General features: G+C 44.2%; 1 protein-coding gene across 7 annotated transcripts in view; it reads left to right on the top strand.

Moving 5' to 3' along the window:
• dock10 (dedicator of cytokinesis 10) overlaps positions 1–21,861 on the top strand; it is a 54,749-nt gene that overhangs the window by 26,306 nt on the left and 6,582 nt on the right. For 5 of the 7 annotated variants that reach the window (XM_047593587.1, XM_047593590.1, XM_047593585.1 and 2 more), the window contains exons 3-42: positions 1,677–1,766; positions 2,495–2,577; positions 4,650–4,722; positions 5,023–5,166; positions 5,492–5,626; positions 5,917–6,103; positions 6,998–7,083; positions 7,641–7,724; positions 7,870–8,028; positions 8,271–8,519; positions 8,618–8,740; positions 9,241–9,323; positions 9,414–9,536; positions 9,638–9,717; positions 9,805–9,992; positions 10,124–10,189; positions 10,310–10,402; positions 10,509–10,632; positions 10,731–10,852; positions 10,955–11,038; positions 11,721–11,813; positions 11,974–12,092; positions 12,356–12,425; positions 13,750–13,863; positions 14,000–14,071; positions 14,168–14,314; positions 14,508–14,591; positions 14,709–14,805; positions 14,961–14,993; positions 15,231–15,409; positions 16,131–16,247; positions 16,586–16,697; positions 16,829–16,950; positions 17,305–17,419; positions 17,646–17,712; positions 18,114–18,161; positions 20,386–20,490; positions 20,935–21,044; positions 21,127–21,242; positions 21,641–21,778. In XM_047593587.1, coding sequence (XP_047449543.1) covers positions 1,677–1,766; positions 2,495–2,577; positions 4,650–4,722; positions 5,023–5,166; positions 5,492–5,626; positions 5,917–6,103; positions 6,998–7,083; positions 7,641–7,724; positions 7,870–8,028; positions 8,271–8,519; positions 8,618–8,740; positions 9,241–9,323; positions 9,414–9,536; positions 9,638–9,717; positions 9,805–9,992; positions 10,124–10,189; positions 10,310–10,402; positions 10,509–10,632; positions 10,731–10,852; positions 10,955–11,038; positions 11,721–11,813; positions 11,974–12,092; positions 12,356–12,425; positions 13,750–13,863; positions 14,000–14,071; positions 14,168–14,314; positions 14,508–14,591; positions 14,709–14,805; positions 14,961–14,993; positions 15,231–15,409; positions 16,131–16,247; positions 16,586–16,697; positions 16,829–16,950; positions 17,305–17,419; positions 17,646–17,712; positions 18,114–18,161; positions 20,386–20,490; positions 20,935–21,044; positions 21,127–21,242; positions 21,641–21,778 — 4,434 coding nt within the window. The remainder of the gene's footprint in view (positions 1–1,676; positions 1,767–2,494; positions 2,578–4,649; positions 4,723–5,022; positions 5,167–5,491; positions 5,627–5,916; positions 6,104–6,997; positions 7,084–7,640; positions 7,725–7,869; positions 8,029–8,270; positions 8,520–8,617; positions 8,741–9,240; positions 9,324–9,413; positions 9,537–9,637; positions 9,718–9,804; positions 9,993–10,123; positions 10,190–10,309; positions 10,403–10,508; positions 10,633–10,730; positions 10,853–10,954; positions 11,039–11,720; positions 11,814–11,973; positions 12,093–12,355; positions 12,426–13,749; positions 13,864–13,999; positions 14,072–14,167; positions 14,315–14,507; positions 14,592–14,708; positions 14,806–14,960; positions 14,994–15,230; positions 15,410–16,130; positions 16,248–16,585; positions 16,698–16,828; positions 16,951–17,304; positions 17,420–17,645; positions 17,713–18,113; positions 18,162–20,385; positions 20,491–20,934; positions 21,045–21,126; positions 21,243–21,640; positions 21,779–21,861) is intronic. The other 2 variants (XM_047593586.1, XM_047593591.1) reach the window with 2 other exon arrangements.

The raw sequence follows: 21,861 nt of genomic DNA, 5'->3' as shown, positions 1-21,861 counted from the left end.
CAGTTATCAAACTCAAACTGGTTCACAAATTCATTATCAACCCCTAGCAAGCATTTTTATTTATTTGCAGTAATGATGCAAATGTTAAATGTTGAGCTGCCAGCTCAACAACAATACACCAATGTCAAAAATGCAATATGTGCCCCCTTTCTCACCGACAGGGCACATTCATTCACACTAATCATACATATTGGGTGCTATAGCCTTTTCATTATGGTCAATAACATATTCTCACCGGCTCCCTTTAGGTCTTTGTTCATTAGTAGCTTCATTACTGTGCTAATGCGCTGCTGCAGACGCGGATCCACTGCACATTAAAATGATCTAATTGGCTGCTTGTGAGAAAGAGGCTTCATTTGCTTTCGGAGCCCAGTGCTGCAGTGACTGTTTCACAGCATCTCCTCTGATTTTCTCTATCTCCGCTTGTAAGTGAAAGAGGCTCGGCGGTGTGTTACTATCCCACACAGCGTATTTACGAGCTCTGCGTCTTTGCCAGTTGGCCAGTTAACACAACTATCTTTAGTGCTGCTTTGTTTTCATTCCCCTCCTGCCAGTGATTGCTCGGGAAGGACGTTTCTATATTTCTTTCTAAATATGGCCGTCTAGCTGAAAGATTAAATTTTGATTTTCTGTTTCATAGATCACGCGCTTAAATTAAAAGCTGTGTGATTCATAGGTGGAGTTATTAACTGCGCATCCAGACAGTTCTGAGAAAAGGAATGTATGTTAAAGGATTTCACTTTAATTATTCATATTCGCCGCGTAGAAGCCAGGCAGAAACGATTTCAAGAGCAGGGAATGAATGAAAATTACATTATTAAACTGGATGGATTTTTTTCCCTCCCATATCCTCATTAATGTGGTGTCGATATATATCAGCAATTTAAGCATGATAAGGAGTCACAATGGGACAGAGAGTCTTCGTCTATGCTGTCAGGTCCATGGGGTGTAATAACACACAATATTTCTTAATTTACAAGCTAAATGCTTTCATAGACAAATACACAAATAATGATATTAAGTCATTTTGGTGTGATTTGTGTGACTGCATATTAATATGGAGATAGCCAAGGAAATGAATAGATGAAAAAATAATTTGGTGTATTGGAAAAGTTTCACCAACTGCTGGGACGGACACCATCCAAAAGATGCTCCCCCCTTTTGTTGATGAGGAATGGAGGAGATTGCTCCGTCCTGGAAGCTCTTTCTGTGTTGTAAAAATGAAATTAATACGGGTGGTTTTTCTTTTGATGTATCGAGGGTCTAAAGATTAGAGGTATGAATGGTAACACAGCTAGTTTTAGATATGCAGTATTGAATGGTGGCTATAAAATGTACTGGACAGCTGGGTTCTTCTCTGTAAAGGCCACAGCACAGGATACGTTTAGTTCAGATACTCACCAACGCCTGCCACAATTTATTACTTCACTTGTTTATTCATTAGCCATGATTTTTTACATTACATGTGACCCCGAACAGAGTAATTGCATCAGATAGCCAGTGAGAGGATAAATGGATGTGAAGCGCTATTAATCCCTAAGCTTTTCACAACTCACACTAAACAATATAAGGGCTCATAAGGGCTTTGCAGCATGAAATAGCACCTCATTTCTTTTTCCTCAAATGTTTTTTTTTTTCTGATGGTATTCTTATTTTTATCCCCTTTATCTCTTCAGGTATCTACTGTGCCTCAGGAGAGACGGACGCTCAAGTCAACCGTTCCTGAGGGGGCAGAACAACAGGCCGAATGTCTGCTGGTCAGACAGGTACAGTGTGTGCGAGTGTGTGTTTGAGACACTCATATCTTCAAGTGTTCATGACTTGACTGTGGTTTTTGAAGGAGGGAGGTTTCGGTTGGTGGTGTTGGTTTAGTCACTCAGTCAGTTTGGGCTGTTCTTAATCGTGCGACTAAAATAAACCAGATGCCCGCACATATCAGGGCTCATTTAAGATCGAATGGTCATAATCTGGAGGGCTCCGTGTATAAGTAATATCCGAGTAGACGGAAACTCCCAAGACAGTACCGTCACGACTCACTGGACTAGCACGAGTGTCTGACTCGCTTTGCATGAACGTGTATGCGTTCTGTCTTAATTGCGGTTTACATCATACGTGATAGCATGTTTGGTTTATTTGTATCTTGACACAAAAGCTTTGCATCAGTCTAAATTGAGAGAGTAAAGAAAAAAAGTGAAAATGCATTCATTGCACAGACAGGATGTGAAACCCCTCTGCAGTCTCTGTCACTGTACTTTACACACCCTGACTACTGTTTCAACTGACGTATTCTCTAAGGATGTAAAGATCTCTTTATTAGCATATTCTCCCTGGACAGAATCTTAATTCAGTTCCATTTTATAATTTAAATAATTTAATGACGAATCCAAGCCTGCACATCAATAACTAGGTCTTGAGGTATATTCACCCAGGCATGGCTTTCTTTATTGTCTGTAGATATTTCAGTTCCTCATTTAAACTTGATTCTCGCCAACAGGCCTGTAAGTATTACAACTCTGAGCTAAACGTGGTCCAGTTCAAGTATGATGACTACGCCGGAGATTACCGTCTACTGCCAAGGTAATACACTTACCACGCTTCTGTTAGCGTACAAGGAGGTTTGTGTAAAGTTTTGTTGAACTAATCGGAATTGTGTATCATTAAACATTTGAGAATCTGGACTCTGCACTGACCAGACCTAACATTAAGCCTTTATGAAGCGAGGAACCATATACATTTTAAATTACATCCCTGTCCCTCTCAGTGAAATTTAGAAGCATGTGGTTTTCACTCGGCCAATCAGAAAAGATCCAGGAAATATTCTCAGATCAAATCAGATGTGGTCTGCTAGGTCCACCTCGTGAAAGTTAGTACTTCCAAGTATCTCAGTGCCCTATAAAGGATTTAAAACCACTGATAGTAAATAACATTGACCATCTTGTGACAGTTCAGTGTTTTACTGGGAAACTCTTGGACCTGACATGTACCACCCACCTAGACCAGACCAGATACCTCCACCCCATGGCATAACACTCCTTGATGGCAGCAGCCATCCCCAGCAGGATGCAGCCCGACACATGCACAAAAACGATTTAGGAACAACTAAAAAAAAACATGAGGAACAGCACAAGGTGTTGACCTGACCTCCAAATTCACTAGATCCCAAACTGATCACGTATCTGGGGGATAATCCACAGAGGCCCTTCACCTCCTCCCATACGACCTAAAGACCCCCACTAACAACATTATGTAGTCAGACACCCTCAGGAGGCCCATGTCCGTTCTCCGATGAGTCACAACTGCTTTAGAGGCACAAGGGAGATGATGTTATGCCTGATCGGTGTGTTTGTGAAATGGAAAAAATCTCAGGTGTCACGTTTCGAAATCTCCAGTCCTGTATGTTTGCATGCGTATGATGTTAGTCAATCCTGAATCAAGTCTCTCAAAGCATCATTTCATTAATGTACGGCTTAATTGTTCTGTGCATTATTTTACCTTGCATGGACAAAACTGCAAAAAGTGGTTCCAGGTTTGCTTGTCTTTCGGTCGTGATTAACTATGGGCTGTATTTTTTTTCCCCTGATGAACACCCAGACCCATAAGTAGCTGCTAACATAAAGAATAACCGTAATTTATTACACTTTGAGTGAAATTCGCTCCCCCTGGCCTCTCCTTCACTCAGCGCCGGCCACCATGCTGCTCTTGTTAATGACCTACCACTTGAAATATGTTAACTTTCAGTGCTCCCTCTTTCCTTTTTCTCTCCTCCTTTTTCGAACGTCAGTCATCTAGTTGGACATCCATTCAATCTCATTTAAGGCTGTCAGTCAGTCGACCGTAGTTTTGTCGGCCCCAGCGAGGCTGACCCCGGAGCAGCCCTGCAGTTACTGCACTCAGCCACAGGAATGTCTTCCTTCTGTCCCATGGGTTGCCACTGTATTCTTTGAGTCAGTTCACATGACCTCTGATGACATCCGTGATGAACTATAAAATAGGCACAAGTTAAAGCCGCTGAGATGTCATACCACGAAGCTCCGTTGTCCTGTCATTTTTAAATGTGGGAAACACAACTACTGTATAGCTTGTTTACCAAGTTTCCATGCGCGCTGATTTATAGAACGAGCCAAAGTGAAACACAGAAATACAGTCCGGAAACCATAGTACAGTACAAGTCTACAGCTACTAATGACGCGGCTCTGATCTGAGTGGGGCGATCTCCATTTGCGAAGGCCGGTATTAGCGTCCCTGCGTGCGCAACCAGCCTGTAATCAGCCGTTTTTTTCTGAACGCAGTCCAAGAGGAGATTTCGTTGGGCAGCTTTTACGACTGTGTGACTTTTAGCGGAGGCTGGTTCCAGGGTTATCCTCCACAGACTTGCAGCCTCGCAGCCTCGCAGCCTCGCAGCCTCGCTGTCTGCACCTCACAGCACACGCACAAAGCCATTTTATCCGGTGGCTCGCGCACAAAGGCGGTCGGTCCTGTGAAGTCAGTGGAGCGGGATCGAGTGAAGAGTACCTATTGTTGGCTCCTGACAGAGAACGAGGGAGCCAGAGTCAGCCTTGCACATCATTTTCTCTTTCCCTGCACCATGTTTCATTATCGGAGGTCCATATTTTCTCAACATCTTCCTATTCTCTCCCGATCCCTTATAGGAAACTGTACAAAGCAGAGAAGCTGCCATCACATTCTTTTGAGATAGACTATGAAGATGTGGACAAGGATGAGGTTAGTAATGACCATTTTCTGTCAAAGGCTTTTCAGAGTGAATGCATTACATCCTGGGCCTTATGTTTAAATTAGTTTATTTCATCCTTAAAGCTGTTACACTATACTTTGCAAGCCCAGTCAGTTTATTACAGGTCAGCAGGACATGGTTTGTAAATGTAATTTGACTGACAAATGGCCACACCAGGATGAATCGAGTCTGGAAAGTTTCCTCCTCTGTATCGATCATCGGCCCTTGCTTGCCGAAGGATGAATGGACAGCTAATGCATCTGCAACGGATCGCATTTGTTTTTTCGCAGGACACCACCTCCCTGTCCTCGTCCAAAGGAGGAGGAGGAGGAGGCGGAGGTGGCGGAGGAGGGGGAGGGATCGGCGTGTTTCGTTCAGGCTGGCTGTACAAAGGGAATTTCAACAGCACCGTCAACAACAGCATCACAGTTCGGGTGAGGAAATGTCACGGCCTTTGTTTTTTTTCCATGCCCACACGCTCACCTTTCTCTGCTGTCTCCTGAAACATTTTTCCCTGCACTCTGACCTGTTGAACTCTGATTGAACATAATAATATGTTCCTATATAATAACAATTTCCTTAAGATCTTGATCAGCACATTCGTCACTACATCTCTGACTGTATCACTGTTTGCAGTTCAAGGCTGGTTTTAAAAGTTCATATCAATTAGTTTCTCTAGCTTTAACTTTATAAGCTTTATTTTATATGCATGTGTATGTATGTACATACTTTATTTGAACCATATTTCTGCCCGTGCAGTCATTCAAGAGGAGGTATTTCCAGCTAACCCAGCTGACAGACAACTCCTACATCATGAACTTCTACAAAGACGAAAAGATTTCTAAGGAGCCCAAAGGGTGCATCTTCCTTGACTCATGCACGGGTGTGGTACAGGTGGGTGTTAAAGTTTATGGAGCAATGCGGGGACTCCCTTCTACTCACGCTGTCACAAAACACTTGCACACTTAAAATCGAAGCACTTCCTTATAAACTAAAAGCGGGATATAGATTAAATTATTGCCTGTTATGAAGAGACTACTGGCTGTAAGCATGATCACACAGGGGACAAAGGACCTGCATGTTTAAATAAATATAAACAACTGTGGTATCTTCCACAATCTAAGCTGCACCTTGACTGTGCTATCGCATAATCTGACACCTTCCCTTCCCTTCCTCACCTAAAGAATAACCGCCTGAGGAAGCACGCCTTCGAGCTGAAGATGAACGAGGTTACGTACTTCGTGCTGGCCGCGGAGAGCGAACAAGACATGGAGGAGTGGATTAGCACGCTGACCCGCATCTTGCAGATCAGCCCGCCTGACGGGCCCGCTCCAGACCGCAAGAGTCTGGACCTCACCGAACATCGGCAGGGTGAGACCGATTCTGTTTTTGCTTTCAGTCGTGAAAAAAAATAAAAAGTTTATTTCAGCAATGGAACCGTAAAATAGTTGGAAAGAGTACAGGGGATGGAAGAAGAAATGGTAATTTAGAGGAGAAAGATGTATTTAAAAAGAGACGATGTGAATAACTTCAACATATGGATAAATCACGGTGCCCTCAAGAGAGGACTGATTTTATACTGTCGGCAGCATTTTTACTGTTTCCCCTCTGTCTGACTTTCTCCCACTAAATATAATTTGTCATCTCGCTATGAACTTTGCGATGATTTCTGCTGGGTCGAGGTTCGGTCCATAACATTCAGGAAATGAGACCTGACACTAACAGTGACTCCGCCTAGCTTTAGTATATCAAATGTAGTTCTTAATAAACCTTGTGTGCCAGCTTTGTAAGAGCCTGGGCATGGGTCCACAGCCCCCAACGCAACATAACGCACTGACAGAGCACCGAGAATTGGCCCCGTGTGAAGTGAAGGCATGATGTAATAGCCTCAGCCGCCATGGCTCTGCGGTCTGTTAGCATGCCTCTAAATCAGGCTGAGGGTGTGTGGTGACCTACCATTAATGAGCCATTTGGTTCAGCATGGCCTTTGGGAAGAATCGCTCCAGGCAACATGAAGGGTGTATTTCTGCAGGAGCCCGCCTGCCTTATTATCCATAAATACCACAAATGGAGTCATATTTTACCCCGAGATGAATACACTGTATGTCAGCAGACGCTTTTTTAGTGGGCTGCTGAATCCATTTCAGAAAATGTTCTATGACCTTAAACATCCAAATGCATGACTCGGATAAACCCTCCACGACGGGTCACCGCTCGTAAAAACGTCACTTTGAGGAATCCTGATTGTGTTTATTTTCTCCCCAGATGTGTTCGACCTGTCGATAAGCGACGCAACTTTGCAGGAAAATGAAGAAACTACAGAGAATGGCATCAATCCAGAGCTAGCAAAGGTTGACGACCTACATTATCACACTTAAACATATGTGAATGAACAGCGCGTGTCTTTGTGAAGGCAGCCGGTGTGGGTTTGTCTGTCGATGGTGACATGAAGTCATGTTTTCGCAATTGGGTCTGCAATTGGCCGTTTCTTGTGGTGCACCGTCACAATGCGCATTTGTGCACAAGCACCCTCGTGGTAAAGCACCAAGAAAACTTCAAGCTGAAACATGAAGTCTGTTACTCAGTATAAACATGGATTAAACAATGCTGGTTTCATAATATTCAAAAAGTTCACTCTGTAAATATTTTATGAGGAAAGAAATTAATAGGATTTTTTCCAGGCCTCAAAGATACACACAGTGCTTTTTTGGAGAGAACTACTGAACATTACTGTAGCTTTCTTTGTTTACAAGAAAAATCTGAACACGCGAGTAACTATTTACCACATCTAAATGTCAATGAAAGAGCTTAGCTTAGCACAATACAGGTTTAGTCGCATATATTTTTTTTCACACAGTTGTTCTCGGACGCTCTTTCTCTAACCTTCTCCCGCTCCACGTGTCCACAGTACATCTCGGAGACGGACGAAGGAATTCGCTCTGCCAGGAGAGAAGAGCGGTTAAATCTGTTCTCCCTCGACCCTGACACACCCGTGAGTATGAGCAGTCTGGCTATGCCCCTTTGTTTCAGATTTTCGCGTCCTTTATGCTTTTTACGCCTTTGACCGCATCTCCTTCACAGAGTTAATATGTCGCCTTGAAACGAAGTAAAGCTTTTTTCTGTCACCCCGAGCGCAGGTTCTGAGGAGCCCTCGGACTGAACATTCGTCAGCTGAAAACACGCCGGTGCGCCCGTTTGAGGAGAAGCTGGGCAGGAGGTTTATGATAACTTGCAAATCCCTCAACCTCATGCTGCAGGGCTGTGTGAGCGAGAGTGAAACTGGACCAATCACCAATGTAAGGACAAGGAGCTTTTTGCCCTTTCAGACATTTCAGTTCTCTGTGCAGTTAGTGTATAAACCTATAGTTTCTTACAGTTTCTTATATTTCAGTTAAAGCAGGACTTCTGTGAAGATAAATGAAATTGTCTTTCTAGTTACATATGACTAAAGCAGCCGAGAAGGGGCTTAAAAGTGGATGTTTTGTGAAGTCGATGGTCAAAGGTGCAACCAGTAACCGTGCTGGATCTGCTCCTCCAGATCGAACCCTTCTTCGTGTCGCTGGCTCTGTTGGACGTACGGGAAGGGAGGAAGGTGTCTGCAGACTTCCATGTCGACCTCAACCACGAGACGGTGCGACAGATGCTCGGGGGCTGCTGTAATGGGACGGGGGGCACGGGCACGGGCGTTGGAGGTCAGGAGAATGGCTTGTCCTCCCCCGCAGAGAAGAAGCTGGGCGACTGTTACCTCAGCCTGGACCTGGAGCACTGGCTTTGCTTTCCCAAACAGGTACGGGGTCGTTCCTCCGACGCTATGTTTTACAGATCAGCAGTCAAATGAAAATGCATTCAGCATGTAGACTGACTGTAATTTGCCTGTCCGTGCAGGCCATTTTCTCCGTGACCAACCCCCACACAGACATAGTGATGTTGGCAAGAGTGGAAAAGGTCCTGATGGGAAATATCGCCTGTGGCACTGAACCTTATATCAAGAACACGGACTCCAGCAAGGTTGGGAACATTATCACTCTTACTGCTGTACGCAACTGAGTCTTGATTCATAATTGATCCACAAGAAACGGTCTGCCTTTTTATAGCATCTTATCTCTTGGAGCAACCCGGGAAAAAATGGCCCCCGACATTCTGTCAAGGCGTTTATTGTAAAGAAAAGGGGCTTAATCTAGTAAAACAGTTTCAACTGACGTTTGCGGAAAGGTTTTCCTGTAAGGCCAGAGTTTATCTCCATCATCTGAGAAATTAGGTTTTTCCGAGATCCTATCCAAGACTTTTCCCGGCTTTCCCCTCTGGCAGTGCTCCACGTGGTCCTTGTTTAAACGTTTAAACGAATCAGCAGCCGTTCAGCCCGCTGCTGGAGTTACTGTATTAAACAGCCCCTGATTAGGTCTGTCACTCTGTTGAGGTCAACTGGCCCTTGCGGCTGATCGCGTCCCGCTCAGTTCAAGAATGTCATCTGTGGCTTCTTGTGTCCCTCTGTCCGTATTTCTCTACAGACTGTTCAGAAAATATTGAAGTCCAACAAACAGTTCTGCAGTAAACTGGGGAAGTACCGTATGCCGTTCGCCTGGTCCATCAGGTCAGTACCTCTGCCTTCATTTAGTTTATTATTTAATCTTACTCAGCAATAGTAGTTTATCTCATTCTGTTTTGCCTCTCTCTATTACAGGCCAGTGTTTAAGGACAACCATGGGGCACTGGACCGAGAGTCTCGTTTCTCGCCTCTATTCAAACAAGAGAGTAACAAGATTTCCACAGACGACCTGATTAAGCTGGTGGCTGAATACAGGAGGTAAGATGGCCCGCAGGCATCTCCAGAAAAATGGGTCACACACACACTTCTCCAAGATAAGACACGCATTTCTTCTTCTGCTCAAACTTGCGTCTCTGCAGGGCTGAGAAGACCAGCAAAATGCAGACTGTTCCCGGGACGCTCGACATCTCAATGGACTACATTCCAATGGAGCATCCCAGTATGTCCACAGCCTGTGTTTTTTTGATCTTCTGCATCCTCTCTCGCCTTCTCTGCTTTGACGCATGTCCGGAAATCCGCCTTTCAGATTGCGTGACGTCCTCCTACGTGCCCGTGAAGCCCTTTGAAGACCTGAGCAAGAACCAGCCGACGGTGGAGGTGGAGGAGTTCGTGCAGGACAGCACCAAGTTCACGCAGCCGCACCGCGTCTACAGAAACCACATCTACGTCTACCCCAAACACCTCAAGTACGACGGCCAGAAGAGCTTTGCCAAGGTATGGCACTCAAGCGTTAAATGTGTCATTTAATGGTATCTTAACCTAGCAGCAGAATGACTTCCAGCTTACCTCTTTTTTAATGATACAGTGTTCAGTCATTAACATCACAATGGTCCTCTTGTTCGCAGGCTCGTAACCTCGCAGTCTATGTGGAGTTCCGCAGCTCAGATGAAGAGGTTGCCAAGCCCTTAAAGGTAGAAAGTTATCCAGAAATATGCTGATGGGACATTTTATTTCGCTTTTTATATGATCCATTCCCTCTCTAGTTAAGCTCTCTATATCATGGGAAACTTTTTTTTTTTTTTTTTTTTTAGTGTATCTACGGTAAGCCAGGAGGGCCCGTCTTCACCACAGCAGCCTGCTCCACAGTCCTACATCACTCCCAGAATCCAGACTTCTATGACGAGGTGAGGAGCAGACGAGGGGTGGAAAATAATAGAAGGGAGATTTATTAGAGTTTTTTTTGTTGTCGAGAGCACTTTTTCCAGATATTAAATGCTGCTGCGTCCACAGGTGAAGATCGAGCTCCCGACACAACTTCATGAAAAGCACCATCTTCTGTTCTCCTTTTACCACGTCACCTGTGACATCAATGCCAAGACAAATGCAAAGAGGAAAGAGACCTTGGAGACTCCAGGTGAGAAAATGGTCGATTCTCCACCGGGTTATGTGTGCTTAGTCTTTTCCTCTTTTAAGTTATTAAGTGTCCTGTTTACTTTTTTTTTTTTTTTTAAGTGGGGTATTCTTGGCTGCCGGTTCTCAAAGAGGGCCGCGTCTCATCTCAGGAGTTCAGCATCTCCGTTTCCTGTAACCTGCCGCCTGGATACCTGGCCATCAAGGAAGCCAGCAGCTCCAAGGTGGTAGTGAAGGAGAGGGAAGGAGAAGGAAAGGAGAAAGGAAGGGTGCTTAAAATGAGATGTGACACATTTTCTGTTCCTGTTCTTTTTCCCTTTACACAGAACGGAGCTGACGTGAAATGGGTCGATGGAGGGAAACCTATCTTTAAAGTGTCCACCAATGTCATCTCCACCGTATACACTCAGGTAAACCCCCTCATTTCGATTGATAGCTATCCATGCAATTGATTCAGCTACTGTTGTGCATCCCTAAAAACACTCCCCATAAAAGTTTTACTCTCTAAGGAGCACTTTCACTTGAGAGTGTAATTGCTTTCCATTTTCCGTTTCTCAACTGTCCCATCTCAGTTTCTCGTGCAGAAGTAAAATAAATTAGGCCTGTCTCTGTGTGTAATGGTGAAATGGACGTAAAATGACCATTAGACGCATCCCTAAACGCATTACACGTGAGTGAGCGCGAGTCAGCGCAATGCGACCCCAAGGTGCACAATCAGCATTAATGGATCAAGTGGTGGCTTCTTCCTCACGCAGACTGACACACGAGAAAAAAAGGAAGTTGACTGTTTCTGTTTACAGAGGATGTTTGGAGCTCTGCACAGCAAAGCCTTGATTGGCTGGTGCGCTCGCATCACGTCGGCCACTGTCTTGGTTTCGCTTGCAGTGCAACAGATTAGATAAATAAAAACCAAACGCAATCAGCTCATAGAGAGAATGGAAAAACATGAAATGGTGACCATTTTTGTGTGGTTTCGTGAGGTTTTGAAGTTCACCTTTCAGCTTTGACTGCCACTTAAAAAGGAGCCTGTCCTCTAAGTAATAGTGCAGATGCTAGCTGCAGATTTTTTATGAATTCCTCCCTCTGCGCCAGGACCCCCACCTGAACCGTTTCTTCCAGCAGTGCCAGAAGAGAGAGCTGGACCTCTCTCAGCCTCCTACCTCCAACTTCCTTAACTGCCTGAAGGTTAGAGAAAAGCTGCTATACCTCCTCAAATCACAAAATCAGAAGCCAGAGCCTTGACTGGGATGTTGAATGTATTCAGTTCTAATTTATTTATGTATTTATTTATTTACCTATCTTCTCCACCTCCTTCCCCCTACGCCTCTTTTCCACCCTTCTCCAGGGTCTCCTCAGTATGGAGAGAATCCCAGTGATAGTTCGTTTTCTGCCTGTGCTCTTCAACCAGCTGTTCAAGGTTTTAACTCAGAATGATAACGACGAGGTCACTACTGCCACCACCAGGTAGGCTGTGGTACTGCAAGCCCCCTTATAACGTCAGTTTTTTAACAGTGTGAGGGACCAATAATGGAAGAAAAAACACTGATAATATTTAAATTTCCATTTTTACATAGATATATATATTTGGTGGTTTGTGTTAACATTTTAATTATGGCTCATATATAAAAAATCCTTCAGTGTTTGAAGAGCAACAGAGAGAAACATGTTATACATAACATTAAATACAATTCTTCGTTTGTTTTGTTTTTTCTTTCCTCTGCCTGCAGAGTTTTGGTCCATCTTGTTGCCAAATGCCACGAAGAAAACCTGGACCACTACCTGCACTCCTACATAAAGGTATAACAGAGGATGAATTGTGTTTTGCTTGCCTGTGTGTGTGCGTGTGTGTGTGTGTGTGTGTGTGTGTGTGTGCAGGAGGATCATATAATCATTTTGAAGTCTAATGTTTTCCATTTAAGGGAGAAACCTTTGCAATAACAGTTTAATTTGTGGAGAGTAGAAAAAAAAAACATAAAAGGGCGCATTTTGTATTTGTGTATATTTGTGCGTGTTTAGGCTAGCAGTAGTGTAGCTAGGGCCACGTGCCCAGAACAGCGTGTGAGCACGCACGCACACATAAAAAGAGGGCGAAGAAGAAGAAGAGTTGGAGGCAGGCTAGGACGTTCAGCCAGCTCAATCAGAAACACAAGGCGCGTTTGTGTCGGTTGGAAAAATCAGTGAAAGAATTAGAAGTGAGAGTAAAAAAAAAAAAAAAAAAAAAAAACGAAAGAAAGAAAGAAAGAAAAAGCAGCGAGACCTGTTTGATGTTGGCCGCAGAGAAGGAAAACTGCAGAGTTTGAAGAGGTAGTGGCAGAGAGGAGTGGTGGGAGGTACAGTAAGAGGAGAGGACTAGCAGGGTGAATGGAAGCGGGGTTGCCGTGGCAACAGATCGGCATGATCACCAGCGGCAGTGGTGCCCAATTTAAACCGCTGATTTTGTGTCTTTGTGTGTCTTTTGTGCGAGCGCGAGTGTATTCATTTACAGGAATATTACGTGCAATCAGTTTTTTTTGTCCAGCGAATATATTCAGCACTTTCTTGTTCCTGTTTCCCAGTTTTGAAGATCTGTTTCTTTCTCGGTTTTTGGAGTTTTGCTACAGTGCATTGTGTGTTAGAAATGCTACATACAGTATAATGATATGTTGAACAACATTTTAACATGTCACTTTATGGTATAGAAAAATTTGTGGTAAAATTTTCTTTAAAGAGTAAAAGAATAGTAAGTAAGTAAAGAATAAATACATTTTATAAACCAGTTAGATGCACAGTATTTTCAGTTAATCTAAGAATTTGTTAATAAAATAAGAATAAATGAACTGTGAAAAAAGTGGAGCTTTATCAAACCAGGCAGGCACAAAATTTGCTATCATGAAAAGCAAAGACACTGAAGCATTCACTGTTGTGTTTTCTTGGGAAATCGTTCAATAATAAATCTATCAACACAAGTGTTGATAACTGATTTATTGTTGCCGGGCGGAATTTAAGTCGCACCTCATTTCCAGTCATCTCAAAGTCAAATGCCCAATTTCCCTCTTGAATGTACAATTAGAAATGAAAATAAAGTCACACTGGCTTCATAAAAATGTTTTTGCCTCCTTTCTTTTCTGCCGTCTGTGTGTAGTATGTGTTCAAGTCAGAGGCGCATGGCTTCAGGACTGTTCACGAGGAGCTGGCTAAAGGGATGACCTTTGACCTGAAGAGCAATGAACAGGCAGCAGTCAAGAATGCTCTGAAGGTTTGTCTCCCTACTCATAACTAAAATAAGGAAGTTAATTTTTTTTTTTTTAAAAAAAGAATAAATGACTGTCCCTGCCTTTAATGCTAAGTACAAAATTCTTAATTACTCACTGAATGACCTCTCCTGGTTTCAGTTCTCCTGGTTCTTCTTTGAGCTCATCGTCAAGTCCATGGCCCAACATTTGGATGACTCTGACAAAGTAAAGGTAAGGTGCTCCCCTTTCCCTTTCCTTCAAAATGTAACGCTCAGTTCCCTGGGTCACGGTGCATGTGTTTACCACGCCGAGTCTGTGCCCGTGCAGCTTCCGAGGCCGCAGCGTTTCCCCTCGTCCTACCTGAGCCGCATGGAGACGCTGGTGGAGACGGTGTCCGAGCACATCTTCTGGAAGAACAAGGAACTGGCAGAGGAAACGCGCAGTGCCAACTTAGCCGTGGCAGCTTTTGTCAAGGTGGGAGCAGCGTCACCATGGATTTAAATCACAGTTATGTTCATGGGGCCCACTCATGTTTGAGGACATTAGATTCTTGGCATACTGAGACTCTTACGTGGTTGAATGCAAACAGTATAAACCTCAGATAAAAAACTTCCTGTGTTAAATGTTCCGGTTCTCACTGTCTTATTAACTGATGCTCCGTTCGCAGCGCTGCTTCACTCTGATGGACAGAGGCTTCACATTCAAACTGATCAGCAACTATGTGAACATGATCACCGCTACTGACAGCAAGGTGAAAATATATGAAAATTACCTATAAAGATGCATCGAAAAGCGCAAAGGTCCTTCATGTTTGCAGCTACATAAAGACAAACAGTTCAATAAGAGCATTTCTGTGTGTGCCTGAAAGGTCCTGTGTGAGCTGAAGTTTGAATTCCTGAGAGAGGTGTGCAACCACGAGCACTACATCCCTCTCAGCCTGCCCTTACCCTCGGCTCGCATCACAGGTAAGAGAGAGTACGGTTCGCGGGCCGTAGCTAAGCGACGTCAGTGTTAATGTGGTAACTGCCGCAGCATCACAGCGCTCACTCTCATTTGTTTATTAACACCCTGTCTGTCTCTTTTTTCCTTCATCGTCTCTCACTTTATTTGTCCATGTCAGACCATGCATCCCCAGAGCCACAAACTACCCATGGTAAATATTTTCATTCATTTCCTTCGTAATGTTGTGTGTGTGTGTGTGTGTGTGTTTGTGTGTGTGGCTGCGATAGAACTCATTGAAAATGTGTCACATTATTTGCCCACAGAAGCCGGATTTCTGTTTAGACAGGGATTAATAAGAATCCCTGGTGGAAAGTCAAATATTGGCGTTATTTAAATAATGTGCAGCAGTTAGATTTCCTATGACAACGTGAGCGGCGTCTCTCCTCAGTGTCGGTGCCCGAGTACAATCTGACCGGAGAGTTCTGCAGGAAACACTTCCTGACCGGCCTGTTGCTGAGGGAATTGGGGCTTGCCCTCCAGGATGAGCAGGACCTGAGACACCTAGCCTTGGCCACCCTGAAGACGCTTATGGCCAAACACTCTCTGGACGCACGATATGCCACCAAGGTAGACAGAAACATGATGTTTATATAGGGGGGAAAAAAAACTAAGGGGTATGAAAAATGAATCATGAGCGCACAGTAGAAATTCTTCCGCTGTGACTCATGCAAACACGTACGAACCGACATGTGATCCTTCGTGGCAGCTGCGAGCTACGGTCTTAATGAGTGCTGGGAAGTGTCTAAATCAGATCAAGTTAGTAATCCGCGGTCTGGTGAACAGTGCTAAACATCGCCAACCGCAACACAACAGCAGGACTGGAGGTCCTGAGTCTACACAAGGGAAAACTAAATATGAGCAATCAGGAAGTAAACTGGAAAACAGAGCAACCGCGATGTGAATGAATGTTTAGTCAAAAGCTGCAACCTTTTCTTGGAAGGGTGTTTTTTTTATATGGTTATGTAATATTTTATTTTTTTGGATAGGTTTTTGGATAGATTGATAAGGCAGTGATAATTTCTCCTGCGACACACTGTAAACACAGTTTTATTTTTAAGTTTGCCAAGGAAATGTCATTATCTGTTTGGTAATGATAAACTATTTCAAAACAACAGCAGGACCGTAGTCGTGTAAAATCATCACCAGACACATTTAATTTTAGAAAAACAACCTACAGACTCATTTTGAATCTGTCCTCACTAGCTTCCTGACTGAAAACAGGGCTGAATTTACAAAATGTGTAAAAACCATCTGCAAACGCAAATGTTCAAATCGGCCTCTTTTGCAGGAGAAACAGGCCAGGATTGCGTCTCTCTACCTGCCCCTGTACGGCCTGATCCTGGACAACATGCCTCGATTCTTCCTCAGGGACATCTTCCCCATCTACTTCACTTCTAGTGACCAAGTAAGAGTCAAGATGAACGATGAAGTCATCAGTTCTCTCTGTATTTTATTGGGTGACTGAGTCGTACACGTTAAATAAACTTCTCTTTCAACCTGAATCTTAAATTCCATAGCTTTAGCTTTCATTTCTATTCATTATGGCATTGCATCATGCCTTGTACACAGCACATGCATTTCTTTATTATATTCCTGCATTAAAGGAACTAAGTTTGCAGCAATCCTTAAACAATACAGTCTTGTTGAATGCTGCTCATGTTGTTGCGATCTCTGCAGCTTGTTAATAGAAAACTATAAGAAGTGATCGATAGAATTACGAATCATTCCTCCCCCACCCACCAGGGTTCTCGAGATGACCTCAGCGTGGGAGTGGCTGGAGGGATTATCCCTGTCACTCGCCACGGCCACTCGGTGGACGCCTCCTTTTCCAAAGAAGTACTCAACTCCATTACAGGTAGCGCCGACGCGTGCTGTGTGTCTATTTCTAGTGTCTATACACAGCAGAAAGGTGTGAATCAGGATGTTGATGCTATCGCCTCTCCCCCTCTCGCTCTCGCTCTCCCCCTCCTCCTCCTTCCCCGCCAGCCTTCTCGTCCTTGGCAGTTGCTACGGGTAACCAGGCCGATTCTCGAGGCTCTCTGATCAGCGTGGACTCAAACCCTAGCAACAGTGACAGGAACAGTGAGAAGATGGATGGATGTGAGAAGGTGAGACGTGGAGACAGAATGTTACACTGTTTATAGGAAGGTGTGCAGAAAAATAGAGCTGCCTAAGCAAGGGCATTTGCATCAGTACCTCATTTTACTTATTTTGAAGTATTTAACTCTCGGACCGTATTTTCCCAACATGAAATAAAAGGTCTTCGCAAATCTTTTCCACATTTCCTGGAATAAAATGTTGGCAGGAATTTAGTGACACAGTAATTCATTTTATGTAATTTGGCTTGAAAGCAGCCCAACTGAATTGAAAAATGCTGCATCAGCTCATGACTTCAGCGTCCCCAGCCATAGCCCTCATACCAACAGTTGCCCTGCTTTTTCTGCCTCGATTTTTTTTTTTAGTTTGCACGACCCCAGTCCCTGATAGGCTACGGTTCACGCTGCGACAAGCTGGACCAGGCGGAGACCCGCGGCCTCCTCATGTGCTTTCTGCACATCATGAAAACCATATCTGAAGGTAAGAAATGGCATTTAACAGCTATTAATACGCAGAATTTTCGCAGTCCAGTGCAGATATTTGCTAAAATGTGTTTGAAATGCTACTTTTGATATATCATTTTATTCAAATACAGTAAATTTCAGATAATTTTTTTTAGCTTCAGTCTGGTTTGTTAAAAAAGCCAGCACTTGGCTAGCAGTCTGCAGCCGTGTCTGATGTGGTGCCTTCTGCTTTCTGTTTCCAGAGGTACTGGTGTCCTATTGGCACAGGGCCATTCATCAGGAAATCTCAGACTTCTTCAACATCCTGGAGTAAGAGCTCCTCTTTCTTCATTGCAGAGTATTACCACAGGCCGATTAGTAAAACCAAGTGTTCACGTAGAGAGAGAGAAAAAAAAAACGACAGACAGGGACGGGGGACAAGGCAAATGAGAAGAGAAGAAAAGGGAACATGGCCAGGAGGGAACAGATGAAAATAATGACACAGCGAGTAAGAGAGAAGAAAAACTGAGCGCTATTCCAACTAGAGCTCCCCGTCCACCGAGGAGCGCAGTAAATTAACTTTCTGTGTTTCCTGTTTGTGTCAGCATCCAGACTTTTCTGGTGCAGCGCACTTTGATCACATGCTCCCCATTTGCCTGCTTTCCCCTCTTACAAAACACAAATAATAAACCAGCTTGTATTGCTTTTTGAAAATCGCCTCTTTCCTCCAGGTTGTGTCTGCAGCACTTCAGGTTCCTCGGAAAACGCCACATAGCCAGGTGAGTCTGCTTCTTCTGACAAAGGCCCGGGCCACGTGTCATTCAGATGCATTTGTTACAATGCCGCACATGTGAAAAGCAGCTTATTAACTCGACATACACGCTGCGGCCAGGGGTTATGCACTCACTAATGCATAATTCATATATACGATCACGCGCACACACAAGTGTAAACGCAACCACATGCGGACACGTGCGGACACACGCAAATAAATTAATCGGATGCAGCAGAGCAGAAATACTAATATGTGTTCTGTATGCGTGCGCACACTCAGGGATGAGCTTTGAGAGGGGAAGGGGTGAAGGAGTGAAGAAAAGAAGGATAACAGGGAGGGGGGGTGTAACTCCTGGATCATGCTGCTAGGAGAGAATCACTGCTGGATATTGTACTGTAGTAGTTGGCAAGCGCAGGATGGGGGTTGTTATCGTGTGTGCGTGCTCTTACTGGAGCTGAGCCATTGGCACTGCAACACTCTTCCATCTTCTGGTTCCTCCCAGCTAATTAAATTAGCCCTCTTTTTCCTTTCAGCAATAGGATGCTGAGATGTAAGCCAACACAAGGCTGGGAGAACACACTGCTTTACTGTGTGTCGAGGCATTAACTGAATAAAGATACTTGGAAGCCTAGCAAGGGCTCTCAGACGTAGCTGAGCCCGTCTGGGTCTGCCTGCTACTTAACATTCGTCTGTAATACGGGGCCGTGGGGGATTCACGGTCTTTACGCCTAGTGTCTCTTTTTGATGCCCTGACTGAGGCAGCGTCAGGCACCCAGCGAGGTTGAGGAGGGATGAAATACACAAGCAAGTGTGTAGCCGGCCAGCCAGCCAGCCAGCCAGCTAAGGAGACAGTCAGGCGGTGGGTCAGACAACAATTCAGTCATTCACATCTCTTAAAAACGTGGGTGCACATGCTAATTGATTAATTCAGCTGATGTTGCACATTTCTGCCGTCTACCTTAGACAGGCAAAAGTGTAATTTACACAACCCGGACTGTTCCACGACTTTTATTTGAGCCGCTGCTCATATTAAGAAGCTAATTAAGAGAGTAGGATTTCAGGGGCTTTAATTCAGCCAGAAATGCTGCAGTTTAATTCAGGACAGTCCTCTGGCCGATCCGCTTTCTGCCTGTGTCGGTTCAGGGAACCTTTCTTCCTTAACATGCCACATCCTGCACTGTAACATACAGACACACACGTGCAGGACACAAACACGTAACAGTTATCTGTAATGTTTTCTCCATGTTCGACCTTGCCTTTGTCGTCTCCATCCCAATGCATGCCTTCGCCCGCCCCCCTCTGTGCATGCTGCTACTACTGTTAATGGGTTGTCGGTGTGACTGCACATTTATTGACGTTCCATTGCATCGAGTAACCCCTTTTTTTTCTGTTGACACAAGCACATGCATGTCTGATCTCGACATCCTCTGCTGCGTTTCCTTCCCCGACGTCGCACGTCGACCTCGCGGCCCCTCTGTCTCCTCCCGCCGCTTGGCTCGATCGAGTTTCATTAATAGGCTCTCGATGCCGTTGCGCTCACTGGAGCAGTGGAGCAGCAGTGTCTTCTTTCCCTTGTCTGGCCAAGGCACCATTTGCTTCACTTAGATTGGCAACCGGTGTCTGATCAGACTTAGTTTGAGCACCGTAAGAATATGTCGGAACATCTGCTGGTTGGGGCTCAGTTACCAAGCTGATTGGCGCTGCAGATTAATCGACATCCAGCTTCATCAAATCTTGCCAACTCCAAGCCTCTTCCCCCTCTCTACACTAACACCCTAGTTAATATAACATTTATTATACACGTGGAAAACTAAAACCATTGACTCTGCTATGCCTCTAGCCTTTCCATCTGGCTGACCTTTCTCTCTATATGAGCTGTTTGATCTTTTTTTTTCCCTGACTCCAGTCAATCTCGTCACACCAAGGTCAAATTGGAGATCTTGTGTGCTTTCAGCATTTCATTTAGCCTCACTGGAATACAGTGTGAGCTGAATGAATGAATACGTAACAAGGTCACGAAAGTGCAAAAATAGTACCGCAATGCAAATTGCCTACATTGTGTCTTATTTTTTTATTGATTTTTTTTTTTATTTTTATTTTTTTTATTGACTGTAGCCGTTAACATGCCACTCACGGTTAGGAAAGCTGACTGATAAGGGTTAACACTAAAACAATGATGGTCTTAACTAAACTAACTAATGCTAGCTCTGTGGTTGGCTTGTGAACAGGAAGCTAGCAGCGGCACTAAAGCTGGCCCAGTCAACCCAGGCCAATGGCACCTTGAAGGGCTCTAACCACCCCACCACTCAACCCTCAAGCATCTTCCCACAATGGTAATCACCCTCCACCCCAGCCATGATGACAAAGTGCAGATACTGAGTCTTTGGTCACTGCTAACAATGTCATAAAATCAAAAATACTACAGAATACTACAAAAACACTACTGCTACTATATCAATACAGCTGGAACCTGCAACAATAATCACAGTTAGATAAATACATTTGTGTCCTGTGTATATTCATCGTTATTGTGACCACTGTGCTGTGACTCCACGTTACTGAATATAATTGTGTTCTCAGCATGCCACCTCCTCATACCTGCAGTGTTCTGTGTAGTCTTGTGTGCTAATAGACTCCTGATAGCTGGGACGCCATTTTTGTATTTACCTGCCGTCTAACGTGTGCCAAATCCCTTCTTATTACGGCGTCTAGCTGCCAAACGTCTTAGTTCTTTCGCGCAAGTGTTTAGAAATGCTGTTGCCTGCTGTCGCCTCCAGGATGGCGTCCGGAGGGGAAGGCCACCGGCACGCCCGCTCTCAAACCATGCCCATCATCAGGGGCAAGAACGCCCTCACCAACCCCAAGCTGCTGCAGATGATGGAAACAGGTGACACGCGTTGTGTTCATGGGCTTGTGTGAGGGTTTTTACGATGGGTGTGGGGTGTTCTCATGCCTGGTTCTGTTCTTAGATGCGAGCATTCAGGATGGGGACTCGCTGAGTCCTACAGACATCGAGGCAAACTTGTCCACTGAAGTGGCGCTCACTGTGCTGGATGTGCTAGAGCTCTTTGTTCACCATCACAAGGTCAGTGATTATTTAATGAAATACAACTTACAACTGCATTTAATGGGACACACTAAGAGTTTGTCGATATTTCACCTATTTTCTTTTGTTAAGGAGAATCTTATATCAGTTAATTTAAGTTATATGCTGGAGTTATATGCTACATATTATATGCTTTATTTCTCTATGTAACATGTTTTGTCCTCCCTAAATATTTCAATCACACCCTGAAAGAATTTCATGCACACAATCGTGTACACATTTAGTACACTAATAATATCTCTGTATTTATAAATACTAAGACATTACTGCCACCTGTTGGACAGGATCTGAACTAGTCTTAAGTTTTCAGTTGAGACAGAAACAGTAAAAGATTCTTTTTTTAATATAAATCTTTGTTTTCACGTCCATCCTCACAGAAGCAGCTGTTGCTGGATGATGGCCAGAACACTCTGATGAAGAAGGTGCTGGACACCTACTTGCTCTTCTTTCAGATCAACCAATCAACTGCCACTCTACGGCATGTCTTCGCTGCACTCAGGCTTTTTGTACAAAAGGTCCGGTAAACTTCCTCCACACACACACAGCCTGCTAAAAGAAGCAATCTTTTTTTTTTCATGCATGTTTTTTTTTTCCTTCT

The sequence above is a fragment of the Mugil cephalus genome, chromosome 9 (assembly GCF_022458985.1).
Source record: "Mugil cephalus isolate CIBA_MC_2020 chromosome 9, CIBA_Mcephalus_1.1, whole genome shotgun sequence".
Classification (NCBI taxonomy): domain Eukaryota; kingdom Metazoa; phylum Chordata; class Actinopteri; order Mugiliformes; family Mugilidae; genus Mugil; species Mugil cephalus.
Note: the sequence above shows the minus strand (reverse complement) of the source record. Positions and strands in the feature narration are given on the sequence as shown.